Genomic DNA, 22,082 nt, shown 5'->3' on the forward strand with positions numbered 1-22,082 from the left:
TTCTTTCTCTTGGGATGTATCGAGTCCACGGCCCGCCCTGTCTATTTAAGACAGGTAGTATATGTTTATTTAAAAAACTTCAGTCACCACTGCACCCTATAGTTTCTCCTTTTTCTTCCTAGCCTTCGGTCGAATGACAGGGGGTGGAGCTAAGGGAGGAGCTATATGGACAGCTCTGCTGTGGGTGCTCTCTCTGCCACTTCCTGTAGGGAAGAATAATATCCCATAAGTATGGATGAATCCGTGGACTCGATACATCACAAGAGAAAGAAATTTATCAGGTAAGCATAAATTCTGTTTTTCCATTTTTCTCTCTGAGAGCTTGATGATAAAATATTCTCCTGTTTGCAAAGAAATTGTAGTGCAACTTTCACAGGGGCTGAACTCACTGAATGCTAAAAAAAAAAAAAAAGTGGAACCCTCCAGCACTTCGAGATCTCTCACAGGTAGATTTTGCTATACTTGTCTAAGGGGTGTACTCTGCATTTCTGTATGTGAAGGAGAGACAAGCCCATTGCAATATAGCACTGCATGATATGAGAATTTTGTTAAATTCTTTACCCTGTAAAATTCTGTATCCCAGAATACCTAATTACTTTCTATGGAATGCTACTCTCATCTCTCCAGGACTTCCAGGTTCCACCGTTTTTCTAATAGAATTCAGTGAGTTCAGGCCTTGTTAGGACTGCACTATCATTTCTCTGCGTTTTTAGAATCTCACCAGGAATCTCACAGTGCTGGAGGATAATTTTATAATATATCATCTGAGTGAATTCCGGTGGGCGGGTCTAAGAAGCGGCAGCACTGATAGAAAGCTCCGGTTAACGCTGCGTTTAAATTTTGCTTAATTACCCTGGCTGACTTTCCCATTGCACACATCTTGTTGGGCAAATATCCCTAACTTTGCGCCAACCGAGCACACATCGTGAAGGGCATTCGTACAACAGCCCCCCAGAGGTGACAGTGAAGGTGCAAGAGAGACACCGGCGCCATCTTGAAAAATGGAAAGAGCTGCACATCAGCGCTCTGTCAAGCGGCTACATTGCCGCAGACAGCACATGGGCTTGCAACTCACATGGGCAGCAGCCATCAGAGCAAGGTAAGCCCAGCAACGCACCGGCTGCACTTGGAGGTCCAGACACGAGTCAGTTAAGCAACACATGGGGATCCGCCACCTTGGGTCGCAAAAGGTGAAGTGACTTTAATCTATAACGGCGGTTATGCCGTTCATCCATCCCTGCACATTCAATCCCCCACTCTTGCTACAAATTAACAGCCTAAGTCAGGAAGGACCCATTACAAATAATTAGCACGGTACTTGGACAATCCTAGATCAAGAAATCAAGGAGGAAAAGAGGGTTAAAGCAGAGAATAATAATTAGACCACAATACCAGAGCAACACCAGAGTTGAATTTGAAAACACCACTCTAATCGTCAACTAGCACTACATAGAAACATAGAAACATAGATATTGACGGCAGATAAGAGCCATAGGCCCAGCAAGTCTGCCCGACCTTACCTAACAGTATAAACTTATCTAGTTCATAGGATAGCCTTATGCTTGTCCCATGCATTTTTAAAGTCCCCCACAGTGTTTGTTGCTACTACCTCTTGAGGAAGTTTATTCCATAAATCAATCACTCTTTCTGTAAAGAAGTGCTTCCTCATATTACTCCTGAATCTACTACCCTTTAGCTTGAGCTCATGACCCCTTGTTCTTGAATTTTCCATTTTATGTAAAATACCCACAGCCTCAGTTTTACTAAACCCTTTAATGTACTTGAAAGTTGCTATCATATAAGCTCTTTCCCTTCTCTCCTCTAAGCTATACATATTTAGGTCATTGAGCCTATCCTGGTAAGTTTTATTTTTTAGACCATGTACCATTTTGGTAGCCCTCCTTTGCACAGATTCAAGTTTGTTAATATCCTTCTGAAGATATGGCCTCCAGAACTGCACACAATACTCAAGATGAGGCCTAACTAATGATCTATAAAGTGGCATAAGAACCTTACTATTTCTGCTGCAAATACCTCTACCAATACATCCAAGCATTCTGCTAGCCTTACTCGCTGCATTAATACATTGTTTACTAAGTTTTAAATCATCTGAAATAATAATTCCCAAGTCCTGTTCCTCATCTGTAACAGTCAGTAAAGTGTCATTGAGTCTGTAATTAACATTTGGATTTTTCTTCCCTAAATGCATTATTTTACACTTTGCTGTGTTAAAGTTTAGATCCCAGTTGTTTGTCCAATCTCCAATTATTGTATATCACTTCTCATTATGTCTACCCCCCCCCCCCCTGGAACATCCACTCTGTTACAAATTTTTGTATCATCTGCAAAGAGACATACTTTCCCCTGTAGCCCTTTGCTGATATTGCAGATAAATATGTTAAACAAAACAGACCCCAGAACTGACCCCTGTGGAACACCACTAGTAACAGCCCCCTCTGCTGAATGAACTCCATTTACTAAGACACTTTGTTTTCTGTCCTTAAGCCAGCATTCCACCCAGTTCACAATTTTTGAATCTAGACCAAGGAGATACAGTTTGTGAATTAGTTTATTGTGTGGGACGGTGTCAAATGCTTTGCTGAAATCTAGATATGCTACATCAACTGCTCCACCCTTGTCTAATACTTTTGTTACATAATCAAAGAAGTCAATTAGATTAGTGTGACATGATCTCCCTGAAGTAAAACCATGCTGATTTTGGTCCTCTAAATTGTTTGTCTTTATGTAAGTCATAATTCTTTCTTTTAAGAGGCTTTCCATTAATTTCCCTACTACTGAAGTTAAACTAACTGGCCTGTAGTTGCCAGATTCTTCTCTACTGCCCTTTTTATGAAGAGGTATTACATTTGCTATTCTCCAATCATCTGGGACAGCTCCTGTTAATAGTGACTGATTAAACAGATCAGTTAATGGGACAGTTAGCACTGATCGAAGTTCTTTTAAAACCCTTGGATGAATATTATCAGGACCCACTGCGTTTTTAACATTTATTTTTGATAATGCTAACAAAACCTCATCCTCTGTAAAAAGATTACTGTTAAGCTTGTTTCTATTTTTCGTAGCATTCCTTAATGTAGACATTGTATCTTCACAATCTTTTGTGAAAACAGAACAGAAGTAATCATTGAGACAGTCTGCAATCTGTTTATCTCCTTCTATTATTCTACCATCAACTGATTTCAATTTTACTACTCCTACCTTATTTTTTCTTCTTTCACTGATATATCTAAAGAATGTTTTGTCCCCATGTTTTACTGACTTTGCTATCTACTCTTCTGCATGAGCTTTAACCTTCCTAATTAACTGCTTAGTCTTTTTTTGTTGGAGTCTCCATATTTTCATATCATCATCTGCTTGTGTGTGTCTGTAATTTTTATAAGCTATCTTTTTTGTCTTTACAGCATGTGCTACTTCTTTGGAAAACCAAATTGGTTTCCGCTTTCTTTTACTTTTACAGACATGTCTAATACAATGTGCGGTTGCATCTAAAATGGCACCTTTCACATTTTAGATGCAACCGCACACTGTATTAAACATGTCTGTAAAAGTAAAAGAAACCGGAAACCAATTTGGTTTTCCAAAGAAGTAGCACATGCTGTAAAGCCAAAAAAGATAGCTTATAAAAATGACAGACACACACAAGCAGATGATGATATGAAAATATGGAGACTCCAACAAAAAAAGACTAAGCAGTTAATTAGGAAGGTTAAAGCTCATGCAGAAGAGAAGATAGCACAGTCAGTAAAACATGGGGACAAAACAATCTTTACATATATCAGTGAAAGAAGAAAAAATAAGGTAGGAGTAGTCAACCATTAACAGTTACTGAACTGCTCAAAGAGATAAACGATAAGCCTGCATAACAATAAGGCATTTTAAGGTCGCACAGTGTCACACTATAGAACAGCTCTGCTGCCATGTTCCCTGGATTGTCTGCTCATAATATTGTGAATTGCTATTAAGTGACTAACCACGTCAGACTCAGCCTCACGCAACAAAACTGCACAGGCATTTATTACCCTGAGGGGTCTCATGAAAGTAGACAAGTATTTTCAAAAACTCTAGCCTCCTGTAAAAAATAATATGACCCATAGAGGGAAACCAGCAGATAGGAAACAAAAACATATTGTTGAAATACACACTGAACAGTCAGCCATGGGAGACAATCCATCACATGCTGTTGAACAAGCCTCTTTATTAGAGGGGTTGATACCCTAACGACGGAGGTTATGTCAATTTTCTTCCAGACTGAGCTCTGCTGAGACCCGCATTTCTGATGTTGAGGACAGACAGAACAACCACGAGGCTTCTATTAAAGAGCTTGTCAAACAAAATCAATTGCTTCAGGACCGGGTCGAAGATCAGGAAAACATAAGTAGACGCAATAACCTGTGAATAATAGGTGTTCAAAGAGTCTATCAAGGGAAAGAATATTTTGGAGTTAACAGCATTAACATTTCCTAAAATGTTGGGGGTTCCCCCTGACATCCTCCCCATAGATGTGGAGTGAGCCCACCGGATTGGCCCGGAAAGGACGCTTTAATATATCAAAATGAGGCCCAGACAGGTCCTATTCAAATGTTTACATTTCCAAGAGAAGTTAAAGATACTTTAAGCTTACAGAACCCGCAAGGAAATTATCTATGAAGGCTCATGACTTTTACTCTTCTAAGACTGCTCCATGGAGGTAACGAAACAGAGAAAGGAATTTGCTCCTCTTTGTTCGCAACTTCATGATCAAGGACGTCAGGTGGCACTACTCTACCCAGCGAAGTCTGCACACCATCTATGGAACTAAGCTATTCCATTCACCACAGGCACTGCAAAGCTACCTCACAATGGAAAATCATCAACCTCCTCCCTGAAGGAAAATCAATGTGACTTGAGTGACATTCATTACTCAAAAAGGAATAAAAATGGAAACTTCTCGCCTTTTTAGGCTTAACCTACTTCCCACCTTTTGGTCTCACCAGAAGGGAGAGAGATCTTCTAATAGGGGCATTCAGCCCTGGAACTGGTCATTTGTTCCGGTTCTGTTTGGACTCTCTACAAAAGAATGATTCAGAAGTCAAGATGAGTATAATGGTTAATGTCGAGCAAATTGTTGTGTTTATATACAAACTTTGCTCGCTGCAGACAGGGCTTTGCTGGATCCGGGCAAGCAAACCTTACAGTGTGTTAAACTGTTCACCGTAAAAATAAGCATGGCTGTCTTTTCACTGAATTCATTGAGTTTAATGTTAGTTTTTTTCACTGTTTTGTTAATGTTCTTGGGCATAGATATGACCTGTTTGTATAACCTAGACAGGTATATGCCTGTCCATTCAAAGTCTAGTCTGCACATTGCTGTTTATAGTTGGAGCCTTGAGATTAGACAAAAAGTTAGACAATCTTGTGTGTTCCTCTCCAATGCTGATTGCTTGACATTTGTAAATGTTCTGGCTCTGGCAATTACTTTTCTATATGTAGGCATAATGTACTAGAGTCTGAGTGGGCTTATTGAATGTATTGAATGTAATGATCATTGTATGCCAATTGAAGGGTTTAATCATCAATGCCAGCCCTCTCAGTGCTTCATGCGGATGGTCTGTAATTGCGAACTTATCTTCTGGACATTCAGGACAATGTCTCAATGGGCACACCATCTGCATTGGAGCGGGGATTTGCTGTATAGTTTTTTTGCTTTATTGTCCAGATGTCCCCCCTCTTTTTTTCTCCTTTTTTTTTTTGTTCTGCCTCATTCACACAAATCCCCCCTGAACAAAGATGTCTCTTAAAATTGTAACCTGGAATGTGTTAGGTATTAATTCTCCCATAAAGCGTAAAGCGATACTCACCCTTTAGAGACGATTGGGGGCCGACGTAGCGCTCTTACAAGAGATGCATCTAACTGACACAGAACACCTCAAACTTAAACAGGACTGGGTGGGCCGGGTTGAGTTTCTTTCACATACCAGAGCCAGTAGAGGCCTGGCGGTTGTCTTTGGTAAGCGTCTAACCATTCATATTAAACATTCACATTCAGACAGAGAAGGGAGATTTCTAATTTTACAGGTGCAGATTAACTCCGCGGAGTACACATTTTGCAACATATATGCCCCTAACTATAGATCGAAAGAATTTTGGAATACCCTTACAAAAGCTCTAACACCCTATACAGGTTCAACATTAGTGGTGGGAGGAGACTTCAACCTCGCCCCCTCACATACTATGGACAGGTTATGGTTACAGCATCCAGTTGTGAAAGATCCTAAAACTGATTATAGAGATTTGAAAGTATTTCACATGCTTGAATCAACTTTGGATGTTTGTGACATATGGAGATTACTACATACAGAGGGCAGAGATTTCACATGCCTTTCCAAAGCTAAGTCCACTCTATCCAGAATTTACCTTTTTTTACTCTCTAGCGCTTTAACCACCCTGGTCCACCAATGCAACATACGAGATATAGTAATTTCAGACCATGCCCCGATTGAGCTGGTTCTCGGAGCCAGGGGGCCAAGCCCCAATAGAAATGTCTTAAGGTTCCCCACAAACTTAGCATCCTCAGAAACATTTATGACATTTCTATCACAATGTTGGACAGACTACTATACAGACAACATAACTCATCTAGATAACCCCCAACTCTTTTGGGAAATGGCAAAGGTGGTAATGACAGGCACTATAATTTCATATATCTCTACCATCAAGCACAAAACTCAGCAATGATATACTGACCTAAGTAGTAAATTGGGACAATCCTACCAAGCATATCGACACCACAAATCGAGTGGTACATATGACACATACATTGCCGCAAAGTCGGAATTTGATGCATTTATGACACAACAAGCTGCATCTGGTCTACTACGATCAGCGGGCAAGTACTACAGATTTGGCAATAGATCTTGAACATTGTTAGCTGCCCTAACAAAACCCAGGACGACAAGAGCCAACACGGTTGTGCTGTGGTTTCAGGGTAGGACTTTTAGGACACCTGCTTATATTGCCCAGTGCTTCGCGGAATATTACTTGCAACTCTACACTAGACAAGACCCTAGACCCCGGAGGCGCAGGCCCCCTTCTGGCAGACAATTAATTTACCCCAACTAACATAAGAGCAGATAGAAAATCTTAATACTACCATAACCGCTGATGAAATAAGCTACACTCTTAAATCAATCCCAGTAGGCAAAGCGGCGGGTCCTGATGGGCTGCCAACAGAATTTTATCGAATCCTCCAGCCACAAATCACTAAGACGCTAGCTAGATTACTTAGCACATACTTTCAAAAAGACGAGCCCCCATCACAAAACTTTACCGCAGCACACATAACCCTGATACCCAAACCAGGGAAAGATCCCTCCCTGCTGGACTCATACCATCTCATTACTAAACACTGACTACAAAATCTTCATGAAGATCTTGGCCAATGATTGAAAACTATGCTCCCAATATTACTATATCCAGACCAAACAGGTTTTGTGTTTAAGGGTTCATCGGCAGTTAACCTACGTAGAGTTTTACATGTGATTAATAACTATTGGTCGGTGGGGGCCAGAAGTGGGGCAGGTGATTTACCGGAGGCCTTCCTGTTATCGCTTGATGCAGAGAAGGCCTTCAATAGAGTGAAATGGATGCATCTGATTAACACCATGCAAAAATTTAACTTTAAGGGACCCTTCTTGGACATTATTCATAAAATCTATAACACCCAGACTGCTCAAATTTTGACTAGCGGTTTGTTCTCCTCTGATTTCACTCTGCAAAGGGGTACCAAGACAGGGGTGCCCTTTATCCCCCTTGTTATCCGACTTGGCATTGGAGCCCTTAACAACTAAATTGAGATAGATCTTCTCTAGCATCACAATCCAGGGAGTTCCGATACATCTAGCTCTTTATGCGGATGACATGCTCCTGTTTGTAGACACACCCTCAGTGCACATTCCCAACATATTGCGGATAATAACAGAATTTGGTAAATTCTTGGGGTACAAGATTAACACCACCAAATTGGAAATATTATGGCTGGACAAGCATCCACACTCTACACATGATTACCCGTTTGTGGTAGTGTCGGAATCACTCACTTATTTAGGTATTCAGATACATAGAAACCCACAGAGGATATATGACCTAAACATACCGGACAGATGTAAAACCTTGACCACGCAGCTCCAAAACTGGATCAATCTCCCTTTGGGATTATCAGGCCGAATTAATTTGGTTAAAATGGCAACCTTGCCTAGGATTCTGTACCCTTTGCTAATGCTTCCCTTTCTCATGACCAGGAGAGACTTAACGTCTCTTTCTAAAGCTATATCCACCTTCATTTGGAAGGGGAGAAAGCCACGCATAGCAGCAGGCAAGCTTAACCTGCCCTACCTTAGTGGCGGTCTTTGCCTCCCAAATTTAAAACTATACAACTGGGCTGTGCTGACAAGACTGGTAACGGACTGGCAACTCAACACGTCTCATTTTTACGAGGCAAGGCTGTAGGAGGCGGTAAGTGCACCTGTGGCTTTAGCATACTTACCCTACATTTCATTGAAAGATGCACCACAACACATCAGTAGCAATCCTTTCAAGGATCCCTTACGAGCCTGGAGTTTAATTAATAAATACATGGAAACTAAGCATCCCACACCTAAATTTATACCCCTGGTTGGTAATCAGGATTTCCCGGCAGGTAATGACTGTGAACCGTTTCATATTCAGAAATCTGTAGGGATTAGGATGGTGGGTGACGTACTAGACCCCCTAACGCATTCAATCAGATCCTTCCAAGAGCTGAGAACCAGATACCAAATCCCACAAAAACACTTCTACGCTTATCTGCAGATGAGACACTATATTTCAGAGCTCCAAAAAAATAATCCAGAGTTCTGGACTGTTTTACCTTTTGCTGTCTCACACACTCTATTTACCATAGGGATCTTCACTATCTCAGATTTTTACAAGCATCTCCTAAAGAAAAAAGAAACGATGTTGCAAACAAACATAATGGATAAATTAAGATTCCCTACACAAATCACTGTTCAGGACCTTACAATGAGTCTGGAATTGACTAGGGCCACGACTTTAGCAATCCCATTAAGGGAGGCACAAATTAGAATGCTACATAAAGACTATTTCACCCCCCATAGACTGTCCAAATGGAGCACACACCACCCTAATAGATGTATCAAGTGTGGTATCGACTCTCCATCCCTTCAGCATTATTTCTTTTCCTGCCCAATGATTAGTCGTTTTTGGGGCCACTTGCAACACTGGATACGGTCAAAATTTCACATAACTCTCACTATAGATATAGATAAAATATACCTACTCCAATGGGACGACTCGCATAAACATTTGCATAAAATGTTGACACTATGCACATTACTGGCAAGACATTGCATTTTGACTAGATGGATTACTAGACGCCACCCCACCTTTGCCCAATTTAAACGCACTCTACTTAAACAACTTTTCATTGAATAGTATGACGTGAAGTTGGACACGGGGCATAGGCTTCAACCATTCCTAAAAAAGTGGCGACCGTTGATTGTTACTTTTGACCCCTCCCTACAACTGCAAATTCTCAGGCCATTTATGCAAAATGAGGTTATTCTAACAGCAATGATGAGGGGAGAATGGCAGACCCTGAGAGACCCAGTGGGGAATCAAAACGGAGATAGGATATCTAAAGAGATGCTTTTTTGATCTCCACGAATAATGAGATGATTGTATGAATAAGAGGACAAGAAGCAGAACAACCCTCCCCCCCCCCCCTTTTTATTTTCTCCCCCTTTAGGATGTTAATTATTAGTGTGTTAAATGTATTTAATAAGTTAAGTTTATTGAGTTATGTAAAATTGGAAAAATGAGAGACAGAGTGATCACGGAGGTCATAGACATAATTTCCAAGAAGATTGGTCCATATTTAACACAATAAAGATACATATTATTGCTGAGATAAGTAAATTGTTAGCAAACAGGAGAATGGCCTTTTCTCGCACATACGTATGTATACAGACTTTTCTGAACTAGACTGCTGATAATCACTTGATGCAACCTGTTTGTGATGTACCGGTCTGTGCACCATGCTAATGTGATCTTGTGGTTCGTGATTCTTTTGTTGGTCACTGTGTCTCGCTTCAATAAAAAGAATTTAAAAAAAAAAAAAACATATCGTCTGAGTGGAGAGCTTTATATCATCAGGCCCTGAGGACTGGTCTTTAAGTATACTGTGAAGAAAATAAGATAAGGAGGACTTTGTGTAAATTAGAGAGATAAGATACTGAGGTCTGCTCTCCCTAAAAGCTTAACTAATTTTTACAACCTTAGTTTATTTTATTGAGTTGTGGTTTCAATTAGCAGAAACAACTATTTAATATACAATAAACCTAAAGGAACATTTTTCAATACATTACAATAAGTCCAGATTTGTTCACTACAGTGCAAGCATTATTGAACTTGTCAAGTGGAACGAGAATTTGTGACTGTGAGTTCACAACAGTGCATTCATTATTGAACTTGTAAACTGGAACAACTGCTCTTGACCATGAGTTTAATAATGTAGGCATTGTGAATGAGTTTGGACTTTGAGGCTTATTCCCTATAAAACCCTGTTCACATTGACACAATCTTGTTTAAATGTCTCTTAGCAAAATACAATGCAGCAAGACAGTAGGGTCATGATTTACAGTTAAAAAGAAGTTAAAATCCTGTAAAAAAAAAAAAAAAAGATACTATAATTGTTTTGCATAGAAACTCGTAGTAGCCATTTTGTTTACAATTCGTGTTAAAATGGAAACAGGCCTTCAACAAACATACAGGTAGATTACAGCTGAAAAAATTGTAATTTCAGTGTTAAAACAGCAATAAAGCCATTACGAGTCTTGGCGGTATAGCTGTACCACAAGCCTTTAAATTATGTTTTTTCATGGGATTTCCATTGCGTTGCCATTATGAGTTTGCAGTGAGACTAAAAAGCTTGCGTTACACCCTATACCGACACGATCGGTACTGCCATCTGAGAGCAGTAGTTTGCTACATAAAACTCATAACTAAACTGTTACAAAGTACACTAACACCCATAAACTACCTATTAACCCCTAAACTGCCACCCTCCTGCATCGCAAAAACTATATTAAACCTATTAACCCCTAATCTGCCGCTCCCGACATAGCCGCCACTAATAAAATTTATTAACCACAATTCCGCCGCTCCCCGACATCGACACAACTATACTAAAGTTATTAACCCCTATTCCCCCGCACCCCAACATTGCTGACACTATAATAAATATATTAACCTCTATTCCACCGCTCCCCGACATCGCCGCCACTAAATAAAGTTATTAACCCCTAAACCTCTGGCCTCCCACATCACTACCACTAAATAAACCTATTAACCCCTAAACCGCCAGCCCCCCACATCGCAACAACCTAAATTAAATTATATTAACTCCTAAACCTAACCGTAACCCTAAACCTAACCCTAACCGTAACCCTAACACCCCCCTAACTTTAACATAATTTAAATAGAGCTAAATTAAAGTTACCATTATTAACTAAATAATACCTATTTAAAACTAAATACATACTTACCTGTGAAATAAAACCTAAGCTAGCTACAATATAACTAATAGTTATATTGTAGCTAGCTTAGGGGTTTTTTTTTATTTCACAGGGAAGCTTGTATTTATTTTAACTAGGTAGACTAGTTAGTAAATAGTTATTAACTATTTACTAACTACCTAGTTAAAATAAATACAAACTCACCTGTGAAATAAAACCTAAGCTGCCTTACACTAAAACCTAACATTACAAAAAATAAAAAACACTAAAATTACAAAAAATAAAAAAAACTACCATTACAAAAAATAACAAATGAAATTATCCAAAACAATACAAATTATTCCTATTATAATACCTTGTTTTAAAAAAAAAACACCCCAAAATAAAAAACCCTAATCTATAATAAGATACCAAGGGCCCTTAAAAGGGCCTTTTGTAGGGCATTGCCTTAAAGATATCAGCTCTTTTTCTACAAAAGAAAAACAAACCCCCCCTAATGGTATACAAACCCCCACCCTCCAAACCCACAAAATAAAAATAAAGTAAAACCTAATCTACCCATTGCCCTGAAATGGGCATTTGTGTGGGCATTGCCCTTAAAAGGGCATTCAGCTCTTTTTCTGCCCATTAAAAATATAATATATCTATCCTAAGAAAAAAAACACCCTAAAACGAAAAAAAAACATTAGACAAAATAACAAACAAATTATTCAAAATAATAACAATTATTCCTACTCTAATACCCATTTAAAAAAAAAACACCCCAAAATAAAAGAAACCTAATCTATAATAAACTACCAATAGCCCTTAAAAGGGCATTTCATAGGGCATTGCCCTAAAGAAATCAGCTCTTTTTCTAAAAAAAAATACAAAGACCCACTAACATTACAACCCCCTACCCCCCAAACCCACAAAATAAAATAAAAAACTATCTAAAAAAACCTAATCTACCTATTGCCCTGAAAAGGGCATTTGTATGGACATTGCCCTTAAAAGGGCATTCAGCTCTTTTTCTTGCTCTTAAAAGGGCTTTCAGCTCTTTTAAGAAATGCCAATAGGAATGAGAGCTGCTTAAATCCTATTGGATGATTTGAACAGCCAATAGGATTTTAGCAGCCCTAATTCCTATTGGCTGATATTAATTTTTCAGCCAATAGGAATGCAGTATAAAAGGGGTACCTTGCATTTCAAGCCTCAGTGTGCAGAAGACGATCGCATGAAGAGGACCTCCACGTCGGATCGATGGACTTCCACCTGGACCTCCGCCTTGGACCTTCGCCTGGAACTCCGCCTCCGCGCATCGACTGCTCTGCCTCCGCAGGGATGAAGGTGCAATTTATTTATTTTTCGTTTTGGGATGGGGTTTTTTTTTTAGAATAGACATTTTTTTATTTTTAAAGGGCAGCAAAAGAGCGGAATGCCCTTTTAAGGGCAATGCCCATACAAATGCCCTTTTCAGGGCAATGAGTATATTAGGTTTTACATTATTTTTATTTTGTGGGTTTTGGGATGGGGGCTTGTATGTTTTTCTTTTCTAGAAAAAGAGCTGATTTCTTTAGGGCAATGCCCTACAAAAGGCCCTTTTAAGGGCCCTTGGTAGTTTATTATAGATTAGGTTTTTTTATTTTTGGGGTGCTTTTTTATTTTTTAAACAGGGTATTAGAATAGGAATAATTTTTATTGTTTTGGATAATTTTGTTTATTTTTTGTAATGGTAGGTTTTTTTATTTTTTGTAATTTTAGTGTTTTTTATTTTTTGTAATGGTAGGTTTTTGTATTTTTGTAATGTTAGGTTTTAATGTAAGGCAGCTTAGGTTTTATTTCACAGGTAAGTTTGTATTTATTTTAACTAGGTAGTTAGTAAATAGTTAATAGCTATTTACTAACTAGTCTACCTAGTTAACATAAATACAAACTTACCTGTGAAATAAAAATAAAACCTAAGCTAGCTACAATATAACTATTAGTTATATTGTAGCTAGCTTAGGTTTTGTTTCACAGGTAAGTATTCATTTAGTTTTAAATAAGTATTATTTAGTTAATAATTGTAACTTTCATTTAGTTCTATTTTAATTGTTAGGGGGTGTTAGGGTTAGGTTTAGGGGTTAATAGCTTAATTTAGGTTGTTGCGATGTGAGGGGCTGGCTGTTTAGGGGTTAATAGGTTTATTTAGTGGTAGTGATGTGGGAGGCCTGAGGTTTAGGGGTTAATAGCTTTATTTAGTGGCGGTGATGTCAGGGAGCGGCAGAATAGGGGTTAATAGATTTATTATAGTGTGGGCGATGTTGGGGTGCGGGGGAATAGGGGTTAATAACTTTAGTATAGTGGCGGCAATATCAGGAGCGGCAGATTAGGGGTTAATAGAATTATTTTGGTGGCGGCGATATTGGGAGTGGCAGATTAGGGATTAATAACACTTTGTAGGTGTCGGGGGCAGCAGATTAGGAGTGTTTAGACGTGGGGTTTATGTTAGGGTGTTAGGTTTAAACCCATAGACATAATGGGGCTGCGTTACGGAGCTTTTTATTCTGCGATCGCAGGTGTTAGTTTTTTTTATGACACTCTCTCCCCATTGATATCTATGGGGAAAGCGTGCACCAGCACGTCAAAGCAGAGCTTGTATTTTGTGCAGTATGGTGCTCAACGCAACCATATAACACGCACAAGGCGGCTTTTCAAAAACTCGCAATGGCAGCGCTATGGAGGGTGAGATAACGCAACGTTTGTTGCGTTCGTTAACTACCCTCTATAGCACAAAACTTGTAATCTAGGTGAATGTAAATAAATGTTTAAAACAATACTTGTGGAAGTTGATAAATGACCATATAGCGATAGAAAAAGACAACCTGACAACCTAAAAGATGCATTAAGATCGGTTAGCGGGGGTGCCGATGGACTATGCGATCTCCTTTAGAAATATGATTTTAATCATACCAGTACTGTTAGCGACAATCACAACAGTGCAAGTGTAATTTACAATCAAATATTAAAAAATTAAAAATTGTAAAGGTTGGTGTCCGGAAGAGACTTTTCTTAAAGATCCCATCAGCTATAGATAATATCAAGTAGTCATAGTATCTACATATACAAAGATATGTCCCTATACAAATGTAAATGTCTGCTCTGTTGACTGTAAACAGCCTCTCCAATAGAGATGAATGGAGCTTTAATGAATCAATAACATGTAAGTTAAGAAACCTCTAGAATGTCTCCAGTGGCCATATGTGAAAGTACATAGACTGTGAAATATTGTTAAAGATGTCCAAAATGTCCTTCTGAGGATTTACAAGGTGCTTAATTCAATAAACCAAAAATGGTCTTGAAAATATTGAATTTTTTATTTCCATAGGGAAATAGAACTTATATTGAGGAACCGAAAAATAGTTTGTGAGTTACAACAATCTGCTGACAATGTATTATTGTGATTGCAACAAATTGAAAAGTAGCCTTTGGCCTGAAAAAGAGCCAAAAAATTCTGCTACCAATAGATTGTGACTGAGGCCATATTTAGAGACTTGGGTTTTTTATGCAAAAACATCTTTGAAGCTTTCCAGAGGGTAGGTGCTGCAAGAGAGAAGTCCAATAGTCTAACATGGGAAGAGGTGATAATTGAAGATGCAAGTACCAGGGCATTGTTGGATCTTAGGGGGCAGGCTGGAGTGTATTTGTTGATTAGTGAGAATAGGTAGTGGGAAGCGGTGTTGGTAAAGGCTTTGTAGGTCGGGGAGAGAATTTTGAATTTAATTCTGCTGGGAATGGGGAGCCAGTGAAGGGACTCACAGAGAGGTGCAGCAGATAAAGAGCGACGAGAGAGGTGGATTGGCCTGGCAGAGACATTTAGGATGGATTGAAGGGGAGGAGGCAGGAGAGAGGAAGGCCAGTAATTAGGTTATCACAGTAGTCAATTCGGGGAATTGCAAGGGAGTGAATTAATTGCTTTGTGGTGTCAGAGCTCAGAAACGGGTGAAGTTTGGAAATGTTGCGCAGGTGCAGTTTTTTATTCCCCCAATAAAAAACGTCGACTTGCCACTGCCTGCACTGATATCATGTGAGTGTGACATGATGCTTTACTAGTGTCTTACCCATTGGTGTTTATGTGTGTGTGTGTGTGTGTGTGTGTGTGTGTGTGTGTATGTATGTGACTGTATGTGTATTTATGCATTTATGTGTGTGTGTGTGTGAGTATGTTTGTGGAACCAGCAAATTACAGACCTTGTTACTACAGCATGGGGGGGCAGGAGGTAAAGAGTGTCACTATACAGTACCACTATATACAGTTAGTGTTGCCACCCCTGCCATGTTTTCCTGGACACTTATGAGTTACACATGCTGCAGGGTGTGTAGGGAGGAACATGTATTGTGTTTCCGGACAGCACTATTAATATTCCTCCCTGCACACCCTGCAGCATGTGTAACTTATAGGTGTTCTGTATTTTAAGGGACGGGTGGCAACCCTAATATACAGTAGGGGGGGCTGGACCATGTCACTGACTACTGTGGTCACTTTATAAAGTACTGGGGTGGGTCAGGCCAGCCATCTCACCAGCAGATTACAGACTGTGTTATTAATTCACTATATACAGTACTGGTGGGTTAAACAGTGTCACTATATACAGTATAAGGGGGGTCAGACCATCTCACAGACAGTGGGCACAGGGTACCTCCTTTTGAGACATGTAATCTGATTCACATATTTTTTTTTCTGTGTTAAATGTAATAAAAAAAAAAAAGATATGTATCAAATTCACCTTTTTTTGGGGAGATGGGGGGTAGGGATTGGTGGGGGGGGGCTTCATAGATTCTTGCACCTGGGCCCTGTGGTTTCTAGTTACGCCTCTGCGCAGGTGGTTGAGGCAGGATGAAGAGAGCAATTGGATATCGGGTGATGGCAAGATAGTGATGCCGTCAATGGGGATACAAAAATCAGAAAACAGAGTAGAGGGGGGATTAGAAGAAGCTTAGTCTTGGACATGTTAATCTTTAAGTGGTGAGTGGCCAACCAGGAAGAAAGGCTAGATAAGCAGTCACTGATGTAAAAAGGACAGAGGGAGAGAGAGCAGGGGTGGAGAGATAGATCTGGGTGTCATCAGCATAGAGGTCATATTTTAAGCTATAGCTGTTGATGAAGTGAAGAAGTATAAATGGAGAAGAGTAGAGGACCCAGGACAGATCCTTGAGGAACTCTCACAGACAGAGGCATTGAAGAGGAGGAGTCACCAGCAAATAGCACAGAGAAAGATAAGAGTGGGTTCAAGAAAGAGCAGTGTCACACAGACCAAGAGAACTAAGAGTCTGCAGGAGGAGGGGGTGGGCAACTGTGTCGAAGGCAGCAGAGAGGTCAAGTAAGATAAGTATAGAGTTGTGGACATTAATTTTAGCAGAAAGGAAATTGTTAGTAACCTTGGTGAGGGCTGGTTCAGTTGACTGTTGGCGGCGGAAGCCAGAATGCAGTGGGGTTAAGCAAGGAGTGGATTAGGCGGTCATAAACTAGTTTTTCCAGGAGTTTTGTTCATTATGTATAACAAAACATTTTATATAAAAATCTGAAGGTGCTTACTGTTCCTTAAAGTTTTCATAATGATATGATTCAATAAATGGATACTGAGATAGGGCCAAGAGTTCTTCAACACTGTATCGCAACTGTGTTTGCAGAAATGATTGTAACTATATTTGTTCTATAATTCCCACTCACTCGCACCTGAGTGTACCACAGTATGCCCTCATGGAAAGCAGCTAAGTTTCAACAAAGTACGATACCAAGAGGAATAGTTAAATTTGATAACAGCAACTGTTTTAATTTTTTTTTTATCATTTTAATTTAAACTCTTTTGTTCCTTTAAATAGCAAAAACAACAACATGATAACCATTTGTTTTTCATCTAGGGACCGACTTCGTACAACAACAAATGTGCTTGGAGATTCTTTAGGAGCCGGAATAGTGGAACACTTGTCTAGACATGAGCTCAAAGGTTCTGATCCTGAAATGGGAAATTCCGTTATTGAGGAGAATGAAATGAAAAAACCATATCAGCTGATCTCCCAAGAAAATGAAGCTGAAAAACCGTTAGATAGTGAAACCAAGATGTAAAAGTGAATTGAGATTTTTTTTTTTTTAATTGATTGGAAACGCATCCATTCCATTTATTTTCTTTTGTTCAAACTACTGGTCAGATCATGAACATTGAGAGATCGAGATTTAGCAGGTACCACGATACCTGTTTACATTTCATTAAAACAATGTAACATTTATCACGTTATTCCTGCTACAGTAAAAATATTTTTTTACTGTTTTAGTCCAGCAGGATGTGTTTAAAAAAATGCCATACTTTTACATATTTTTTGCTTTTTTATGAGCTTGAAAATCATTCAGTATGCCAGGGTGTGATGTGAACACATGAAAATATTCACATTCAAAATATAAATATAAATATAAAGGGCAAGGACACACAAAGTATTCTCAAGTTATGAGACATTCCTTTATACTACTATAAGAAAAAATATTCATTACATTTTATTTTACTTCTTTATTTTCTTTTTTACCCCACGAACCATTATGCTTGGCACTCTAAGTAAAAAGGAAAATAGGAGATTTGGCTGTTTTTTTCTGATACTTCTCTGTAATTTATAGGAAATCTGCTGTGTGTTCATAAGGCTGCAATATATTGTTTTTTCCTCTAGCCATTTTAATCAAATCTTTCACCTTTTAGCTGTGATGGTATAAATATGCTAATGTACACATCTTTTAATGGACAAAACTGTAGTTTGAATATTCACTTTGTTAAAAAGATGTTTTAAATCCCTTTGGTTTACACAAAAATAGCAAATCAGTTTAAAAAATATTTTATAAAATGGAATAAACACCGTAACAGGTTTATTATAAACATTAAATGAGCAGGTCATTGGTTGATAACATAATAGATATATAATTTTTACCAGCAATGCTCTTATTTTTTTTATTTTATTTTTAAAGACCTGTAAATTTTGTTTCCAAAACATATAAATGAAGACAGTGCATCACACAGGATTGACAATGTTCTTGTAGAGGAACTTTGGCGAGTGTCCTTATTATGCAAGGTTATATATTTTATACCCATGGGAAGTCTGCCAACAAAGTTGCCAAATAGGAAACTCAGCTCTAAATATAACTAACATGGTGGAAAATGGTCTACTGTACTGGGGTACTATTTTACACTTTCAGGAAGGAAAAATGAGGAATTAAGAGAAGACCTAGATTAAAAATGTATTCTTAGCACCATTTCTTTGAGAGAAAAGAAATCTTTGAAGCTCAAATCAGGGGGGGGGGGGGGGTAAAGGCATAGACTTGCTTTCTAGAATAATCAATTCCAGTTAAGGAGAATTACATTAACAAGGATGGGCAAAAAAAAAATATATATATATATATAATAGATGAGAAGGGAAATGAAATAATGAAGAAGAATTAGTGAAAAGATGGATGATTGAGAAGGAAAAGAAATAAGGCAAGTATGGATAGGAAGGTAGAAAAGAGGTATGAAGGAAAAAAAGAGAAAAAAGGCTGAAGAGGAGAGAATATGAGGTATGTAGAAGGGAAAAGGATTATAAAAGAAAGAAGAAATAAGCAATAAATAAAATTAGTCAGTTTAAACTCGACCAGGAATATCTTATTCTGCTATGAAGAAAGTAGCCTCCAGATCTGATCCTTGGGGGCCGTATGCAGATCAGAATATCAGGCTCTCTTGAAGACAGGTGACTCAATCAGGTTCTTATACTTTGTCACCTGTAAAAAGATAATGAAAATCAGGTGTATATGCCCCAGAGAGGACTCAAAAGTTTATTTTGTTTCCTGAGAAACATATTGCAAATTTGAGGAACTCACAATTATTATTGTTGTTTTAATAATCTTTGGTGGAAAAAGGTCCCCTGCCCCCCTTATTAATAATAAAATCACAGTATTGATGATTTCAATGTTAGAGGAAGCTATTTTATATACTAACGTGATTAGGGATACAATGAAAGCACAAACATAAAAAAAACATAAACATGCTGTAATGATTAAAGACTCAGTAGGACACTAATTGTCTTGAACCCAAATGTATTTGAAGATGTGAAAGAAAGGTTATTACTGTCCTGTGTATATAAATGTGAGTGTGCATAAAGCGGAGTTTTGTTTATAAGTGCGCACTAAATGTAATCTAAGAAATGGTTCTGTTTTCTAGAATGTATAAGTGCTACTTTTGAAGATAAAAAAGGCATTAAAACAGAAAGTTATACAATACAAACTTTTTATTTTGCTAATATGAATTTAGAAAAAAAATGTTGTGAAATATAATTAGAAATAATTTTTATAATAGATGGAATATAAATGTGTACAAATCTTAACTTTAGTCTGTGCAAAGTAACAAATATATTTTTTTTCTTGACCTGTGAAAATTTTGTGACAAAGTCCTAATGTCAATATTTGTCCACTATATGTTTCTGTATATGAATTTTAACTAACTGTATTTTTTCGTGAATATCAGGTACTGTAGAAATATTATTTCCACATCTTATTCACTGGTTCAGCTTTTAGATAATCCCAGTGTGGGTTGGAAAAAAACTTGTAGGTGTATTTTCAATAAAAAAATAGTTTATAAAACTGGTTTTCTCTTTGCCCTCTTTAATCATGCATTGTGTTCTTCAACAAGAAATGATAATCCTTAAAAAAAAAAATCTTGTGTTTTTACAACTGTGATAACAATTTACAGCGGGATATTTTCTGTTCTCCTTGGGTATTTTAAAGGATTTTTATGTGAGTGTTGAATCAAAACAATGATGTAACAAAAAATATTATCATTCTCATTCAATAAGTAAAACATTATTTAAAGTGCATGCTGGCTTAATAATAAAATGTTTTCGAGTATTTTATTGTGCACTGATGCTTGCCTCTGTGGGCTAGATTACAAGTGGAGTGCTATTTATCGATCCAACTCGTGCACTAACTGTGCTCGACTTAGGCTTTTCGTACGCGTCAGGTAGGGCACTTATTACAAATTTGAAAATCGAAAACCCAAAGTTAGAATATTGCAACAGCGTTAACGTATTCTCCGAATCAATGGAGCGACAAAAGTGCAAAAAAAAGTGATTGTATTTTCTCAAGTGTGCTAACCCGACATTAAATATTTATATTTCACATTCCAATGTGTAAGGAGCTTAATTATCCCTTTAAGAAGCTCAGCTGCAGATTACTTCTTTTGCTATGAGTTAGTGGATACAGTACGTAATACAGAGTTTATTTATAAAACAGAAGTAATAAACCTGGTTGTTGTTTGTGTCACTGAGGTTTTAGAATCCCCTTATATATATGAAGGGTATCTTTGTAGCAGTGAGTTTAATTATTATTGCAAGCAAGCAAGTATTATTATATAAAGTCTGTAACAAGTATGAAGTTGCACAGATTAATTAATCCCAGAGTTTCCGTAACTGAAGTTCAGGCTTTTGTAGTTATGTGATGAATATCAAAGGCTGTATTAATGAATACCTTGAATCATGCAGGATATATAGTTGGACATTACTTTTCTCCGGAATAATAATTACTTGGTATCAAAACAGTTCATCAATGCGTTTTTATTAAATAAGCGATGGTAATGTTACCTTATTTGTTCCTTGCTGAATGAGGCTGACTTACACTGCAAACGGTTGCTCAGGTTCTGTCCCCGGCGTTTCCCTGCAGCGTGTGATGGCGGAAGCCTGTGTTGGGGGAGGGTTCAGCTTCAGTATATGGCTGTAGTACAGATGCCGATACGGTAACGAAACAAACTGACTGATTTACAAGGCAGAGACAGCAGTGGTGAGAGTTGTGATATCCTTATCACTTCGATGTAATTTAGTATAACTCTTCTGAGGATTTGATGAATTGAGTTGCAGATTGATTGGTGTATTCAGCCACAGACTATGAAGTTGAATTTGTCCTTGTGAGACTGGAAAATAGTTAAACAGTGGATTTATCCCTTCTCAGGTGTATTTCAAGTTTAGCTCTGGTCTTCAAGAGTTTGTAGGTCAAACGAAAAATTACTAAGCAGTGATTGCCAGGAAGTTGCAGGATTTTAACAGGAAAGCAACCAATAGGTGGAGAGAAAGGAACGTTACTGCTTAAAGGTACAGTGTCCCTGACATGATCCCCCCCCCTAAGGGAGCTGTTCCACAGCTACCGGATGAGGAAGATCTGGGTGTCTCCGATGGAAAGCAGAAATCAATCTGGGAGCTTTGAGGTTGTAAGCAGGTTCCCAAGAGTCTTCATCTGATGAGAAGTTTTTCCAGCGTATCAAATACTGTAATTTGCCAGAGCGCATACGAGAGTCCAATATGGAATGAACCTCATACTCATTAGGGTCCAGAACAGTTGGAGGTGGAGGAAGTAAAGTGCTGGTGTCACGTAATTCTCCATAAGGCTTTAATAAAGATACATGTATGGTGGGATGGATCTTTAAATTATCAGGAAGTTCTAAAGTAACTGCATTTTGATTTACTATTCGTTTTATTGAATATGGTCCAATG

General features: G+C 38.3%; 1 protein-coding gene across 1 annotated transcript in view; it reads left to right on the plus strand.

Moving 5' to 3' along the window:
- Window positions 1–20,184, plus strand: part of SLC1A3 (solute carrier family 1 member 3) — a 118,748-nt gene extending 98,564 nt beyond the window's left edge. The window contains exon 10 of the mRNA XM_053701215.1: window positions 17,454–20,184. Within this exon, the coding sequence (XP_053557190.1) occupies window positions 17,454–17,658 (205 nt within the window). The 3' untranslated portion in view covers window positions 17,659–20,184. The remainder of the gene's footprint in view (window positions 1–17,453) is intronic.
- The last annotated feature ends 1,898 nt before the right edge of the window (window positions 20,185–22,082 follow it).

Source organism: Bombina bombina, chromosome 2 (assembly GCF_027579735.1).
Source record: "Bombina bombina isolate aBomBom1 chromosome 2, aBomBom1.pri, whole genome shotgun sequence".
NCBI lineage: Eukaryota > Metazoa > Chordata > Amphibia > Anura > Bombinatoridae > Bombina > Bombina bombina.